The sequence below is a fragment of the Podarcis bocagei genome, assembly GCF_964188305.1.
Source record: "Podarcis bocagei genome assembly, chromosome: 5".
Taxonomy (NCBI): domain Eukaryota; kingdom Metazoa; phylum Chordata; class Lepidosauria; order Squamata; family Lacertidae; genus Podarcis; species Podarcis bocagei.
This window is the reverse complement of record NC_138129.1, coordinates 42,340,273-42,355,305: the sequence shown is the minus strand read 5'-3', so window position 1 is coordinate 42,355,305 and position 15,033 is coordinate 42,340,273. Positions and strand designations below refer to the sequence as shown.

Below are 15,033 nucleotides of genomic sequence, written 5' to 3'. Positions count from 1 at the left end.
GAATTCTGGCCACTGTAGGATTGCTTGGGATTGTAACTTTGTGAGGGGTAAACTACAGTGCCCAGAATTCTTTAAGGGGGAAAAATGTGTTTCAAATGTGCATGCAGCCATAGCCGGAGCACAGAAAGGTATCAGCTTACCACTGAGCAGCTTGTTTGCAACCAGCATTCTTGAGAAAGAAGTGGCTCAGGTCTGATAGAAAAGCCATAGTGACAAGTAAGAACATAAGGAGATCCTTGCTGGATCTGACCAGAGATCTACCTGGCTCAGAACTGTGTTCTGACAGGGACTACCTAGAAGTCCACAATATATTACACATAAGTATAAATGGGATGCAGGTATTCTTTGCCAACTCTCAAGTTTCTGCAGAACAAAGCTCTTGCGGAAAGATAGACTTAAATCCCATACATGATAAGACCATCAGGTTCCCCTGCTCTCCATTACCATTCAGACCTCGTGGCACAGAGTAACTACCAAACAGTGGCCCAAGCTTATACTCTAGAGCTCCCTTGATTCAGTCACTGTGTCCTCCTCATAGGGCTGGTAGAAATCTTTTAAGCTCTCCAGTTGCATTTGAACATCAGCACCAGCCGCAATCAAGGTGCTCTGTGGGCTGTGAGTCAAGATAGTGGTTTTCCGGCTGCAGAGGCTGCCATTGGAGAATTGCCTCTTGAGGTTGGAGTGAAGGTTCCCACAGCAGGATAAAAAGTGCATGATATCATGAACAAGATGTCCGCTGAAGAACATGTAAATCCAGGGGTTGCAGCAGCTGCTGAGGCTGGCGAGTAACATGGTGATGGTGTAAGTTGCATTGCTGGACTCTGAAATGGAAACAATGGCAGTTAATTTACCCCCTACCAACTCCATGCAAATAAAAAATGTGTGGTATGTCTCTGGCAGATGTAGACATGTAAAATACAATTGCGTGTAATAACGATGTCCTTAAATGTGAAAGATGCCTCTTACTTGTCTGCGTAGAGGATAGAGAGGGGTGTGCGAGTGTGGCTTGAAACTGAGTAAGATACAGGGCTCTGTTAAGTCCTATTCAGAAATCACTGTGCCTGCATAGGGAAGGATTATACTGAAGGCGTGGATGTGACATTTGTCACACTGCTAGTATTCTACAGGTACATGCGGCAGGGAGTTGGAACTGGTTTTGATTCTCAACACAGTTATACATAGGAGCCAACATGCAATGTGTAAAATAGGATAGTCTGTGCCTGAAGGAGGATTAGAACTCAGGTCTTTGAGAGTCTAAACCCGGCACTCTAATGACTCCACTAGCTACCAACCCTCAGCTATTCGTTAGTTGACCACACTGTTTGGGTTTCATTTTAAATCCTCTAGGCAAGGGATGATGCTCTCGTGTTTTAATGATTCTCTCTCTTGCTTGCTTTTTAAAAAAAATTATTATTTGAACATCTATATAATCTTTCTCTAGGTAACAAATCCAAGCATAATCTGATTCTATGTTCTGTAAAGAACTCAAAATAGGCAAATTATACACCATGAGGGTATATCCTACAGTCATGATGGCTTATTAGTTCACACATCTGCATTTCTGTTTTAGCAACCAATTTTTCAACAGCATGTGATGTTATTATTTTACTTCAAAGCCATAATTGTAGGCATATCCTGTAACCATAGTGAAAATAATAATGTACAGGCAAAACCACCCCCTCTCCCCCACCACACACAAATCTTTTAGAAAACAGTCGTTTCCGTGTTGCCTTGATGAAAGCTAGATGGAGATGCAGAGCAATGCAGTTGGTACTAGAATACGGTACAAGTTGTAAATGTGTGTTTGTGACAGAGATCAGCCTAGACATTGCATCTAACTATGCTGGTGGGTGAAATGTAGGTTGGTGTGTGTCGGGGGAAACATTTCTTGCCTGATGTGAGTGAATGAATGAATGAATGAATGAATGAATGAATGACTGATAGATTTCCTTCTCCCAGGTTGCATGTGCAAATCAGGAGCTGGTGTGCATTTTCTGCGAGAGACAGGGAGTCACTGAAGTGTGTCTGTACTGTATACCTATTTGCGAGTGTTGCATTAAATCTGTTTTCTTCTGGGTGGTTTTACTCATCTAATCAGAAGAGCACTTCCCCGCCCTGCCCCCGTGGGATGGATATGAAAGAAAAAGCTATACTTGATGACCACATGGAGGCCTGACTAAGGTCCAGAGCTTGCTCTGACTGTGATGTAGAAAGCAGGGTGAGTCTTTGAATCCTGACCCTCTCTCTTTCATCCTCAAAGACACTCACCGTCATTCGGGGCATTCCTGTCCCACACCGACCACATCTGCATGCTGAAGAAGGGAGCCCAGCAAGCAACGTAGGCCATCACTATGACAAAAGTCATCTTCACAGTGCGGATCTTTGCCCTCGAGATGGTGCGCACGCTGCTGACCCGGGAGCCAGACTGGCACTCTGCTCCCTTCTGAATGGTGGCTGTATAAGAAATAGCAGCAGCCGCAGTCGTAGGGGCAGGACAAGGACCGCAGCTCTGTGTCTTCCCTCGAAGGTTCTTGCAGATCTTGTGGCAAATGAGGCTGTAGCAGACGGTGAGGATGGCCACCGGCAGCACAAAGACGCACAAGGTCATCCACGTAATGTAGGCTTTAGCCCCCCAGGGATACTTGAATTCCGCCCAGCAGTCCAACACGCCAGAGCCTTGCTGCACCTCTCTGAGAGAGAAGATGAAGATCTGAGGCAAGCTGAGCAGGCAGCTGAGCAGCCAAGTGACCCCGATCATCTGGTAAGCCTGGCAGCTGGGCTGCTGCAGGGTGCGCAGCGGGTGGCACACCGCCATATAGCGGTCCAGCGTCATAGCAATGAGCATGTAGGTGGAGGCAAACATGCTGAGCACCTGCAGGTACTTGACAGCCTTGCAAAGAGGATCCGGCCCCTGGAAGCGATAGGTCACTTCCCAGATCATTTGCGGAAGGACCTGGAAGAGCGCCACCCCGAGGTCGGTCAGGCCCAGGTGCAGGATGAAAAGGTGCATGCGGCTCATCTTCTTCCTTAGCCGGTACATGGCCAGAAGGACTCCCAGGTTCCCCACCAGGGTCACCACCAGGATGGCTGCCAGGACCCCAATCTCAGCCTTGGCGAGTTCTTCGTCTCGGGTGTGGAGGATAGTCTGGTTGCCGTCTCCATCCTTTGGCTCAAAGAGTCTGGTGCTCTCCAGAAAAGATCTGTTCACAAAGCTGCTACGGTCAGTGCTATTCTTCCCCATTGACTAGGATTCAAAGAAGTGCGGTGATTTCCCAAAAGTAAGTTCTGCAATATGAGACTCTCTGAGAGATCAGGTAGTTAGATTAATAGCACCCTCCTCATGACTGTAGATCTGTAGAAGCCAGATTAATTTTCCATCTTTCTTTTAACTGTTCCCTCTCCCCTTAATATTTGGCCCTGCTATTTAACATCACGAGGTGAGTCAGATTCAGCTAACAATATAATTTGTCTTAAATCCCCTTTTCTAATTTGCCTGGAAAGCTGCAAATCTTTTTTATGAATATGAATTGTTTACAATATCTCTTGTTCAGTTTTCATTTCCCTCTTCTGCGCCCATCAAAACCCCTGCTTTGCTTTGGGATCCGATAGCTCGTTGAATTTTATGGTCTCTCTTCTCCCACTCCCCTCACTTCATTCCTAGTTCCTTAACCTCTCGGGATCCATTAGATCTTTCCCCCCTTTCCTCTCTGCACTGACCAGCTCAGACAGCACTACTATTAATTTTCAGAGTCTTTTATAGAAGTCTCAGGAAAAAACAACAACAATTAAAATAACTAAAACCCCACCATCAGGCACAGCCTTTTTGCCTACGAAGTAAATTGAATGAAGATAAACATTTGCAAATCAATCAAAATGCCAAGGTCCTGGATCTCTTTTCGAGTGCCGGTGGTAGATGCTAAATCTGAACGCAGCTGATTCCCCATGCTGTGTGAACTGCCTGCTGCTTCGATCTGGGTTTTATAGACAGGGAGCTGCCCTCTCTGGTTGGTCCTTGCCATCTGGCTCTGTTGTCTCCTCTGTTGCTGAGCTAGAATCTGAAGAGAGTCTCCTGCTTAATACAACATGCATACAAACACACAAACACACACACACACACACACACACACAGAGGTGAGTGTCTTTTCTTTCTTGAGTGAAGAAATAGATCAAATATTTCTTTTTTTAAAAAACAACCACCATGTTGCTTCTGTAGCTCCCAAGTGAAGATCTTTTGGGCGTCCAGATGGTACGGGGTGTTTTTTGGGGGGAAACTTCATTAGTTTCACCGTGAGTGCTAATATATTCTGCAGAAGTGTGCCAATTTGCAATATTCCTCCCTTTCCTCCTATCCGTTAATGACTCCATATCCAGAAAAGTCTCTCCCTCAGAATTCTCTTTATTCACAAGGTGGTCAAAGTTTGTGATTGTAATTGAACAGTATAGAATGGAAAGTCAATGAAAATATGTGTTGTTTATGATCTACCTTTTTTGCTTCAGTGAATCCTATCATCAGCTGTTTTTTCTTCACATTCCCCAGAGGCTGGCTAGCAAATATCCACAAGATTGCAATCATGGACAATTTTGGAATCCTTAGGAACAGAATCAAATTTGGCATTAGAAGTTGTGATAAACTGTTTCTGTGGTTATTCTGAAAGAGTTTCTTATGGATTTTTTTTTTTTTTTTTGTAGTTCAGTGCTCTTTTTAAGTAATGCTGTTAAACACAAATTTAGCAAAATTGTTACTTTCCAGAGACTTCAGAAAGATTTGAGAATTGTTGATAGAAGTGTCTATGTGAAATCATGAACAAAACTATATTACAGAGAGTTTCATCTTTGAATAATACAGAAAAAATCTGCTATTTGTTGATGGTTCAGGAGAAAAACACGACAGTACATGTATTTATGTTTGCCTTAGCTGCTCAAAGGATCAAGGATCCAACAGAATTTTATTATAAGCTTGGGGTCCCATGTGCTGGAGAAGTATATGTACTTCTATACTGTTTGTATTTTGTGATGGCCCAAGGTTTCTAACAAATAAATTTGACTGGCTGGCCCACTGGCTACAGCCAAACCTGATGAAAGCAGAAGCTGTGAATAATTTTCAGTGATCCTAAGCACTTCCTAAGAACACAGTGGTATAGAATACACCATTACAGTGATGCGTTGCCCCAATAGAATATCTTTATTGGAGGTGTATTTTGGCTGTGGAGTTTGTAATAGCAAAGTGTCCTTTGTTTCCAAGGAGTGATCATTTTGGATTTTTAAACATTAACATCACGTATTGCCATCAAAAGGTAACTTGGCTGCTACTCCTTGGAGGAAAACGAAAAGCAGCTTCCCAAATATTATGGGTTTTCTTTCAACAGGATTAGTTTTCTTCAGATGGCAAACTTCTACAGCCTGGGGTATTTGCAGTGTCTGAGCTGTGTGTGTTTGCTTTTCTTCTCTTAGTAGGGACTGACAGTCAATTCGCCATGCAAACCACATGAAAAAGATTGTATAGGTCAACCAGAAATTAGCACAAATGATCTTGTGAATATATGGCTGCACCATCCTGTAGAAATGACTGAAGTCATCATGGACTTGTTGTGGGGAAAGGGAAGCATTGCACGGAATAATATTCTTCTTTACCACAGTCAGACTGTCTGATTTCCTGGCAGTTTACTAAAATGTGAAATAAAATTAAAAGCAGAAATGAAACCCAATTGAATGCAGAAGTGGAATGGAAATCAGATTCCTGGTAGTACATCTTTCTGGGCAGGTAGATTATACATTATTTTTATATAATAGCAATATCCTATACTCTGTAAAAAGATTCTGATAAGGAAGGGAGATTGAAAGGATTTCTTCCAGTAGCAGGCTATCGCCATGGATTCAGCAGTTGATGCAAAAACTACCTATTTCATAACAGCCTATTCTGCAATAAAGTGCAGTTACTTTAATAAGACTGCTAAACCATCCCCATTCCCCAAAGGAGGAAGAAGTATGGTAGGGTTTTCTTTGGATGAGACAGCAGCTAAGATTTAACTTTCAAAATAATTGCCTTATTTACAAATATAGGCAAACAGCAGACAATCCTAGCAGGCCACAGACCCACTATCCCATATTAGTAGTCCCTGCACCCTTCAGCCAACTTACTGTGCTTTTTCATTGTGGCCTGGGTCTTACTACCAATCTGCTATTTCACAACTGCCCCCAAAACACCCTGTTCCATCTAGACACCCAAAGATCTTCACTTTGGAGTCACAGAAGCAAATGGGCTTGAAAATAAATAAATAAATAAATAAATAAACAAACAAATAAATAAATAAATAAATAAATAAATAATATTTGATCTCTTTCTTCGGTCAAGAAAGAAAAGACACCCACCTGTGTGTGTGTGTTTGTTGTGCATGTTGTATTAAGCAAGAGACTCTCTTCAGATTCTAGCACAGCAACAGAGGAGGCAATAGAGCCAGATGGCAAGGACCAACCAGAGAGGGCAGCTCCCTGGAGGATAAGGTTATCAATGACTTGATGCCTAGTGTTAAGTTGTGGGTGAACATATCAGACGACACAGCAATTCTCTAAACAGCTCTTGTTTATTCACAGGCCAGAACTGAACTGAAGGGTTCAGCCAGCCTGCTTATATAGAGCTCCAGTACAACGTAACTGTAACAACTTTCTGTAACTATCCAATCACTGAACATCACTTTCGATCCCTTATTTGCATATGTGGACCTGAACTATCTACAATATCCCCCTGCTGGCCCAGGGTGAGAACTTCAGTACATAACACTTACGTTCCGTCAGAGGCAGTATGCCTTGGAATGCCAGTGGCTGGGAATCACAAGTGGCTTTTGCCACTGGTTAGCTGCTGTGAGAACAGGGTGCTGGGCTAAAAAGGCCAAGGGCCTTCTCAGATCTAGAGCTGCCCTTGTACAAGGGACACAACAATATCACAAGCTGCATTGCATTCCCACACCACCGGGCTCTGAAAAAGAGTACTAAATTATGTGCTTGAAGCCGCTCCTTGATCACACAATCATTATCACCAGTATGACTAAGGATTTGTTCTCACTGGAGTAATAAATCTGTGTCAAGGCAGGATCACTTGAAGCTGTAGGTGGGCCGGCATCAATTCCTGATCTTCTATACAAAAAAATCCCCCATATAGAAAACTTGGTGTCAAGGAGAAGAGTGGTCTACTATTGTTTTATAGAAGAGAAAGAAAAGCCCTTTCCTGCACTTTGTCTTACTAGAATCAACAGCAAAAATGACAACTGGTTATGCCTGGTGCACAATTATGCACCATTAAAGCCATGTCACTGCCTGTTCTTAGAGTTTGACTGCCATTTTTTGTTTCTACACGCAATATTTTTTGCTCCATAAGATGCACCTGACCATAAGACTCACCTAGTTTTTAGAGGAGAAAAACAAGAAAAAAAATATTCTGAAAGACCAGTGGATGTATGATTTTTGTGGTTCATACTGTGGCCACAGACATGGTATGTGATTTGATGGTGAGTTTGGGGTAGCCCAATGCAAAAAATCCATGTGGATCCGTGCTTTGTAACCATGTTTTTGCATCACTGTGGCCCCACGAAACAGTGGATACCAGTGGCGTAGCGTGGGGGGTGCCAGGGGTGGCAGCCGCACCGGGCGCAACTTCTGGGGGGGCGCGCTTGCTGCCTCCGGAGTCGCCGAAGAGCCTCGGGCGCAGGCTGTAGCTGGCAGCGGCTCTCAGCGCTCGCCGCGGTCCCCGCGCGTCAGGGCCACGGAGGGCGCGCCAGGCAGCCCCTCCTCACCGACGGGCAGCGTTCGCCTGCGGGGCTCGGCCAGCGCGCTGGGCTGGCCGCGTGGAGTCGCCGAGGAGCCGCCGCCGCCTGCCATGCCGCCCTGGCTGCTTCAACCGCGTCCGACAGCCGGCTCAAGGCTCCTTCCGGCCGGGTCTCCCGACGGGGCGCTGCGGGCGGAGGCTCCGGCACCAAGCGCCACGCCGCCCAGGCTCGGGTCGCTGTCTGGACGCGCGCAGCCCGCCAAACCCGCCATCGGCGGCGCTCTAGTGCCTGCGCGCCAAGACCGCCCACCCGCCCCGACGGGGCCCCCCCCCACCCGCGCCGGAGGCCTGCCGACGCACTGGCCCCAGAGCCACCCCCTCCCCGCGCCAGAAAGAAGCCGCGTCGGGACTAGCCGGGCCGGGGAGGGAGACCGAGAAGGCTGCGCCGCGACGCCCAAAGACGCGCGTCTTGTCGTATTAATGACCATGGTTAGGTGTTAGGGGGCGCAAATTACTTGCCTTGCCCCGGGTGCTGATAACCCACGCTACGCCGCTGGTGGATACGTGTGCCTTTTAGTGCAGGCTGTAGCCATGGACATGCTATGTGATCTGATGGAGAATTTGGGTTGACCTAATGCAAAAATCCTGAGGATCCATGTGCTTTTACCTCCCCACTCCCAGGCAGCCAGCCTCCTTTGTCGCTAGAGTCCCTTATCTCCCCTCCTGATCGCTTGCTGATAAGCTGCTCAGCGGCTTTGTTTCAACACCCCCTTCCCTCTTTCAAAAAAAGAGAGCACAATCTGCTTTTTGCCTATGGGCAATTCGACTCCAGGGACCACGCATTTCCTCCATAAGACGCAAAGACATTTTCCCTTACTTTTTAGGAGGAAAAGGGTGCAAGTCTTATGGAGCGGAAAATACGATAATTAGAGCTCTCACATTATTGTTTTCCATTTAATTAAGCTATCAAATTATTGGGTGCTTTAAACCATGAGCCTGATTCTCGGATTCAAGCTGGCCAGCAATCAACCTTTACTGCTTTCTCTCTCTCAAGCCTACCCAGGTCTGGCACCTGGCCAGTAAGATACAATGGCAGGCTCCATTGGGAAGGATGTGCTAGTTTGGACCTAATGTCTGGGACTGTATGTGGAATATCCACTGTTTAGGGAGTTACCCTGAAAGGTAATGTCCTTGGAGCAGCTTTGACCAACCTGGTGCCCTCCACAAGTTTGAGACTATAACTCCCATCAACTCCAGTTAGTGCAACTGTGTTGCATGGGGCTGATGGGTGTTGTAGTCCAAAATAATGGAGGGCTGTCTTAGACCATGTCAGACCTGATGGTGGTCTTTTGCAAACTAGGCCCCAGCCTGACAACTGGTCATGTACCCCCACCACCAACAGCATTTTATACTATATCTTTGGGAGTGCCAGTTGTGGGCAGTTGTGAATTTAGGGATGTTCCCTTTGCAAATGGTATGAGAATTCTGAAATGCGATAAAATTCCTTCTCTTCTTTGCTTTTAGTTTTGCTCAGGCAAGAGACTAGAGTTGCCTTGTCATACTACACCGGGTACCTGAAGAATTATTGCACAGGGTTTAGAATCTGAGTTTAGAATCTTGGTTTTTATCATCAGCTTTTTAACAAGGTGCATTTTTCAAAAGGCATTAGGCAATTACCCTCCCTAACTCAGACCTCGCAAGTAGGTATCTGAAAAAGTAAAGTATATAAAACTGTGTCAAGGGGGTTGGGTGACTATTTATTGGCATGTGCTAATGAAATAATTCCAATGGCTAAGCGAACAATGCTGATTTGTATCCTACCACTCATCTCCCAGAGGCAGTATTGACCTGCTGCAATGATTCACTACCCTATTAAGAAGCTATTATTCTGCAGATACAACCATGTCTGTTTGCATGGCGGGCAATTTGTTTCCTGGCTTTCTTTCCATCTCCACTCGCAAGTGCTTCTTTTTTGTTTGTTTGAAAGAAAATATAATGAAATCAGCTGAAGCCCCAAGAGTGCATTCAGACTGATCTATTTATTTATCAGCCAGCTGCACAGTATCTGTTGTCACTCCAGGAAGATGCCTTACTGAATGATGCTAGCTCAGCTACAGCTCTTGTTTCTTCATCTCCCTACAGGCTTGGACTGTCCTTAGTAGGGGGCCTAATTAAATCAAGGACCTAATTAGGTGGAAAATGGCCATTTGCCAGCTTACTGTTGATTTTGCGAAGGTGTGTGCTGTTGTGTGAACTTTGTTCACATAGCAAGGAACGCAAAGCTTGAATCTTGGGCTAGCATCTGGGGCTGGAATTTTCACTGTTCAGGGCCAAACTAGATGTAATTTGAGAGATCTGAGAATAAGACTTCCTGGAACTTTTGTTTTCCTGCCATACCCCTTCCTGCTTCGCTTTGGTATAGTATGCTCTGGATTTGTTCGCATCAGTTTCTCACATGAAGTAAGATGCAAGCCAGTGTATACATCTACGCACATAACATATTGCAGAACTGTGTTTGTAATGTTTGGTGTCTCCAGGTTGCCATCACAGTCCAATGCAGCAATCCTATCAATACAAGTAGATGCATATAGGGTTGCTCTGCAAGTCTCCATTTATGCTCTTAATCTGGGGGACTACGCATACCCCTAAACATTTTGTGAATCTAAGTTTGGCCTCATTGAGGAGCAGTATTTCAATATGAGTAGGAAAATGAGTGTATCCCTAAACATTTATTTAGAAAACAAAGCACTGCTCTTAATGCTTGGCTTGCATTCTGCTTCCTTTCCACTGTAATTCTGAACTTCCAGGTGCTACTCAGGTATGAAACACTAGGGTCCTCTTGTTAAAAGGAGGTTCAGAGTGCTAGAATGTAAGTTTTCCATCCTCAGTGGCAGCCCTCCCCCCTTGCTAAAATGTTATCTCAGACCTTTTAAGCCACTTCAGATAGCAATATTATCTGTACAGTATATGCACCAATTTAAGTACCCTTTGCAACAGAAGAAACATGTTTAATTTGTGTAGGTTATTCTGGTCTTCGTAAAAGCTCTTGGGAAGTTTTTACTTTTTTTCTTAATGGATCAGAGATTTCAAGTCCCAGAATTTGTCTAACTTTTGAAAGCGCAAAAATCTCTTACACCATGAAGGCCTTATGACTCCCTCTTCCATTACGAGCCTCGACACTGAGGAAGATAGCAAGGCACAAGAAAGCATAAAGCAAGATGCAACCTTCTGGCAATTACCACCCAGTGGAGCATTTTTCCTTTTATCAGCCATACATATTGAAGAGCAACACATTTCCTGGACAAGCTGCAGTAGGTGCTCCTTATAACAGCTGGGTCCACTGATAACAAGTGGCCTTGCAAAGTTTCTTAGTTCAGGTTGGGCAGGCATTAGAGCAGTGTGTTTCAAAATTGTGAGGCCAGGGGGCAAAGAGATGGGATCCATGGAGCTGTGCCAGCTAAGAACTGGGTGGGTTGGCAAATAGTATGTCCTGGTATATGGCAGCTTCCTATATTACTGCCCCCTCACCTGCTACAGTCTGGTTTGGGAAGACAGGCTTTTCAAAGGTGTTTCCTTATGTATGTTGTTTATATACATATTCAGTTTTTCAGTTCTTGTACAATACTCCATGCTCTTAACCCAGCCACTGATTGACAATAGGTGCATGTAGTAAGAGGGCCTGGCAATACCAGCAGGTTTTGATGAACTGGGGAAATTGCACAGACTCAATGCAACCTGGCATTCACAGTCTTCGAAAAGTACATAAGGGGGTCACCAAGATCATAATGCTAATGAAGCTGTTTATTGGACTAATTCCTAATGGCCATTCTGTCACAGAATTTGACAGGCTGTTCAGGAAAGTCAAAGACAAATGTATTGGGGGGGGGAGTTTTTAGAGAGATGTCTGAGGATGTCTCCTCTGTACTCTTGTTTATTGCTCTAGCCACTGTCTGCAAACCCTTGCTTTTAGTCATTAGTTCAACACCCAGCTGCCATCACTGGTGCAGAAGCATTTGCTGCCCAGACAGACAGAGTCATGGCTGCAGACAGGTCCACCCACTTTCCTTTCACTTTTTGATGGTGCTGGTGACTTACACGAAGTGATGGGGAGGTCATACAGATTTCGTGGCATAGGAAAACTTAATGTTTTCGTTTGCTAATCCGAAGGAGATCTAGATTTTCATGAACATTCCCCCTTGTTCCTAACAGATTAGGTTGCAGACCAGTAATGATTCTCCCTTGTTTGATCTCTGATCTATGTATGGAGAGTATCATTCAATCTCTAGGTGGCATAGGAGCCAACTTTGAGGGGGCCGGGCCCCTGCAAAGTTGATGAGCATTCTCATTTAAATGATGTGTGCACACTGCATAATGTGATCAAGTATGTGGGGCAGGGCTTACCTGTGCCCCACAATATTTTATTCAAGTTGGCACCCCTGCTAGCTGGCACTGGACTTAGTTGTATCTGGATGGAGTCAGGAACTTCCTGTTGCAGCTGAGAGAAAATAAAATTTTTGTCCAGCTTCCTGACTGATGTGTTCTCTAAGCCTTTGATAGCAATCTATAATAGGATATTTATTTATTATTTTGTCTCTGTGTTGTATGCATGTGTGTATCCTATTAAATATACATTCTAATATGTAGCTATAGCTTTGGATTAAAAAGGGCACATTTCCAAATCTATTGCCATCAGAATTCCAAAGAATTCTTTTTCTTTTTTCTCCCACTTTCCCAAGCTAATAGGCATAAGCTAAAGGGGTCCAATCCTGCAGCTCTCAGTCAAAGATGAGATGCTGACCAACATGACACCATTGAAGCCTGAGATAGAGCAGGCCAAGGACTACACAGGTCAATTATAATGTTAAAATGTGTTATAAACAACCTAGACCCAATAAAATGGCAGTATAAAAACACTTATGAGCCAACAAAACAGAAATCTAGAAGACTCAAAAACCAAAATCTTATGGTTCAGGAAAAGCTTGAGCAAGAATACAGCCTTCACAAGATGTCTGAAAGAATTAGATTTTGTTTTGCATAGTAGCTTCAGAGTGAAAGAACTTTTTGGGGTGATGTCGCATTCAGGGGCGCCGACTTATAAAAAATATTGGAGGGGCCCATACCGGGGTCCTGCTGCTGGTTCGCTCGGGTAGCCGGGAGAACGCAGTTCGAGGTGGCGGTGTTGGGGAGAGACCCTCGCTCAGGGCGCCACGAGACTTGGCGGCCGGCGGCCTATCTGGGGGGTTTTGGAGCGTATTTCGGCAGAGTGATTGGGGAGGAGGGGGCTTGTTGCCGGATTCTTCAGCTGGGCCGGAGATCCGCTGCTGGGGGGGGGTCCCTGGGCCGAGTTGTGAGCACGGCCTGCTGAAGGGAGATCCAGCCGATTGCGCGACGGGGACGGCCAGGGCTCTCCGGCTAGGGCGTGCGGCTGGCTGGCTGGCGAGGGAGCAGGTGGGGAGGAGGCGGGCCTCAACCACTTTGGCTGCCCCCCCAGCAAAAATCCTGGCTACGCCCATGCCCCCCCCAGGCCCCAGCTCCTTCTGCCCCCTCCCTTGGTTTTCTATATAGTAGACCCTTCGGAGAAGTCCCGCCTGCTCCTGCGTCCCCTGCCAAGAGATTTTCTTTCCATAATGCAAGGCTGCATTTCCCCCTTCCCACCCCAGTTGCTTGCGGGTTAGTTATTCCCCTGCACGCTCTTGAAGCAGGCAATCCTTTTTAATTTTTTTAAGGTGAGCTGAATTTCCAAGCATTTGACATTTTGGGTGAGGCGGCGGCATTCCCAGGCGCGGCGAGAGATGCAAACAAAGCAAGAGGGCTGCCCTTTTGGGGAAGGAGGGTTGCTGCAACCTGCGCGGCTGCCCTGGCCCCTTGGCCAAGCAAACTCCGCGGGACGGGGGGTGCTTGTCGTTGTCTCTGCGCCAAGAGGCGCCTCGGCGGGGGCCGCCCGCCCCGCGGAACAGGGAGGCGGGGAGAGCAGGGCTCCCTCCCTGGAAGTGAGCGCCTGTTGCGCAGCCGGAGGGTTTCGGCATCGCGGCGCCTTCCAGGACGAGGGAGGCGCGCCGGGGAGCAGGGATGCCACTCCGCGCTTGCTGCCCCGGGTAGAGCCCGCTTGCACCGCGCCCCCATCCCTCCCCCCGGCTCGTGCTCGGGCGGCGCTCTGCTGGAGGGGCGCCCGAGATTATTGGGGGGGCAGAGCCCCCCCAAATGAATTTTTGAGGGGGCTTGGGCCCCCTCAGGCCCCATGGAGTCAGCGCCTATGGTCGCATTTTGGGACACACACATTGTTCAGCCATTCTGATCTGCCCATGCTGACTATCAGATTCCCTCACCAGAACATCTCATGACCTGCCACAAGGAGGTGAGGCAGCAATGGGGAGATTTACAGCTACCTGCTAGGTGAGACAGATATACAAGCAAGCACTACTAAAGCCTCTGTTCACCTTTAGTCCAACAAAGCCAGAAGAACAGAGCCTACCTGTTATGTCACTCTGTGCCCTCATATATTCTTTTTTCATTAGCTCTGTTGATGCAATTCACTGCTATTTTTGGGTAATTAAAGATGCATTTAATCCTGCAATACAAATTTAGGAACATACGGCTTTGATGAACCATGAGCAGAACTGCATTTGTCAAGCTAAGTACCAGCTTATTTTTCTTCTGAGTAATTTGGAACAATCAAATAAAATAGCATTGCTTGCTAGCAACAGTGCCCACAGCTGAAAAGTACCTACCAGAATGTGCAAGAATGAGAGGTACAAAAGGAACAGAGATTTTACTGAAAGGTGGTGAAGAGGAGGTGGATTTGAGATGCCCAAGCTTGCAGATCAGCAGATGAGTTGGTGTGAAAACAATCTCCTGCCTCTCGTTGCAAAATTAATGAACAGCACCAAGTTAATTAACAGGATTGCAGACTTACGTTTATATCTCAGCAAGTCTCTGGATTCAACAAATTATGCACATCCTTAAGAACTATTATGCAGAGAGGCAGAATTGATATGGTGAACTAAGGAGAGGCTCTGGGGCTTTCAAGGAAATACAGGCTGCTGTAACACCAGGGAAAGCCCAATGATTGTTTTGATGTGTTGCTTCAAATATTACATACAAAGTGAGGTAGAACCAAGAAGAGGGGGGCAGAGTATATGGCCTTTCCAATGTTTCCCCTCTCTTTAGAAGGCCTTGTCTATTTTAAAGTGCTTTAACATTTAACGTTGGATGTACACAGCCCTTGGTGTCACTGTAACTCTGGAATCCCGTATCTCTCCCAAGAATCCCTAGAC

General features: G+C 46.0%; 1 protein-coding gene across 1 annotated transcript; it reads right to left on the bottom strand.

Moving 5' to 3' along the window:
• Positions 1–201: 201 nt before the first annotated feature.
• AVPR1B (arginine vasopressin receptor 1B) lies at positions 202–3,280 on the bottom strand. The gene is made up of 2 exons (XM_081194898.1): positions 2,269–3,280; positions 202–821 (listed from the first exon to the last, which is right to left on the bottom strand). The coding sequence occupies exons 1-2, from the start codon at positions 3,239–3,241 to the stop codon at positions 499–501; spliced, it is 1,296 nt and encodes a 431-aa protein (XP_081051024.1). The 5' UTR covers positions 3,242–3,280; the 3' UTR covers positions 202–498.
• Positions 3,281–15,033: the final 11,753 nt, after the last annotated feature.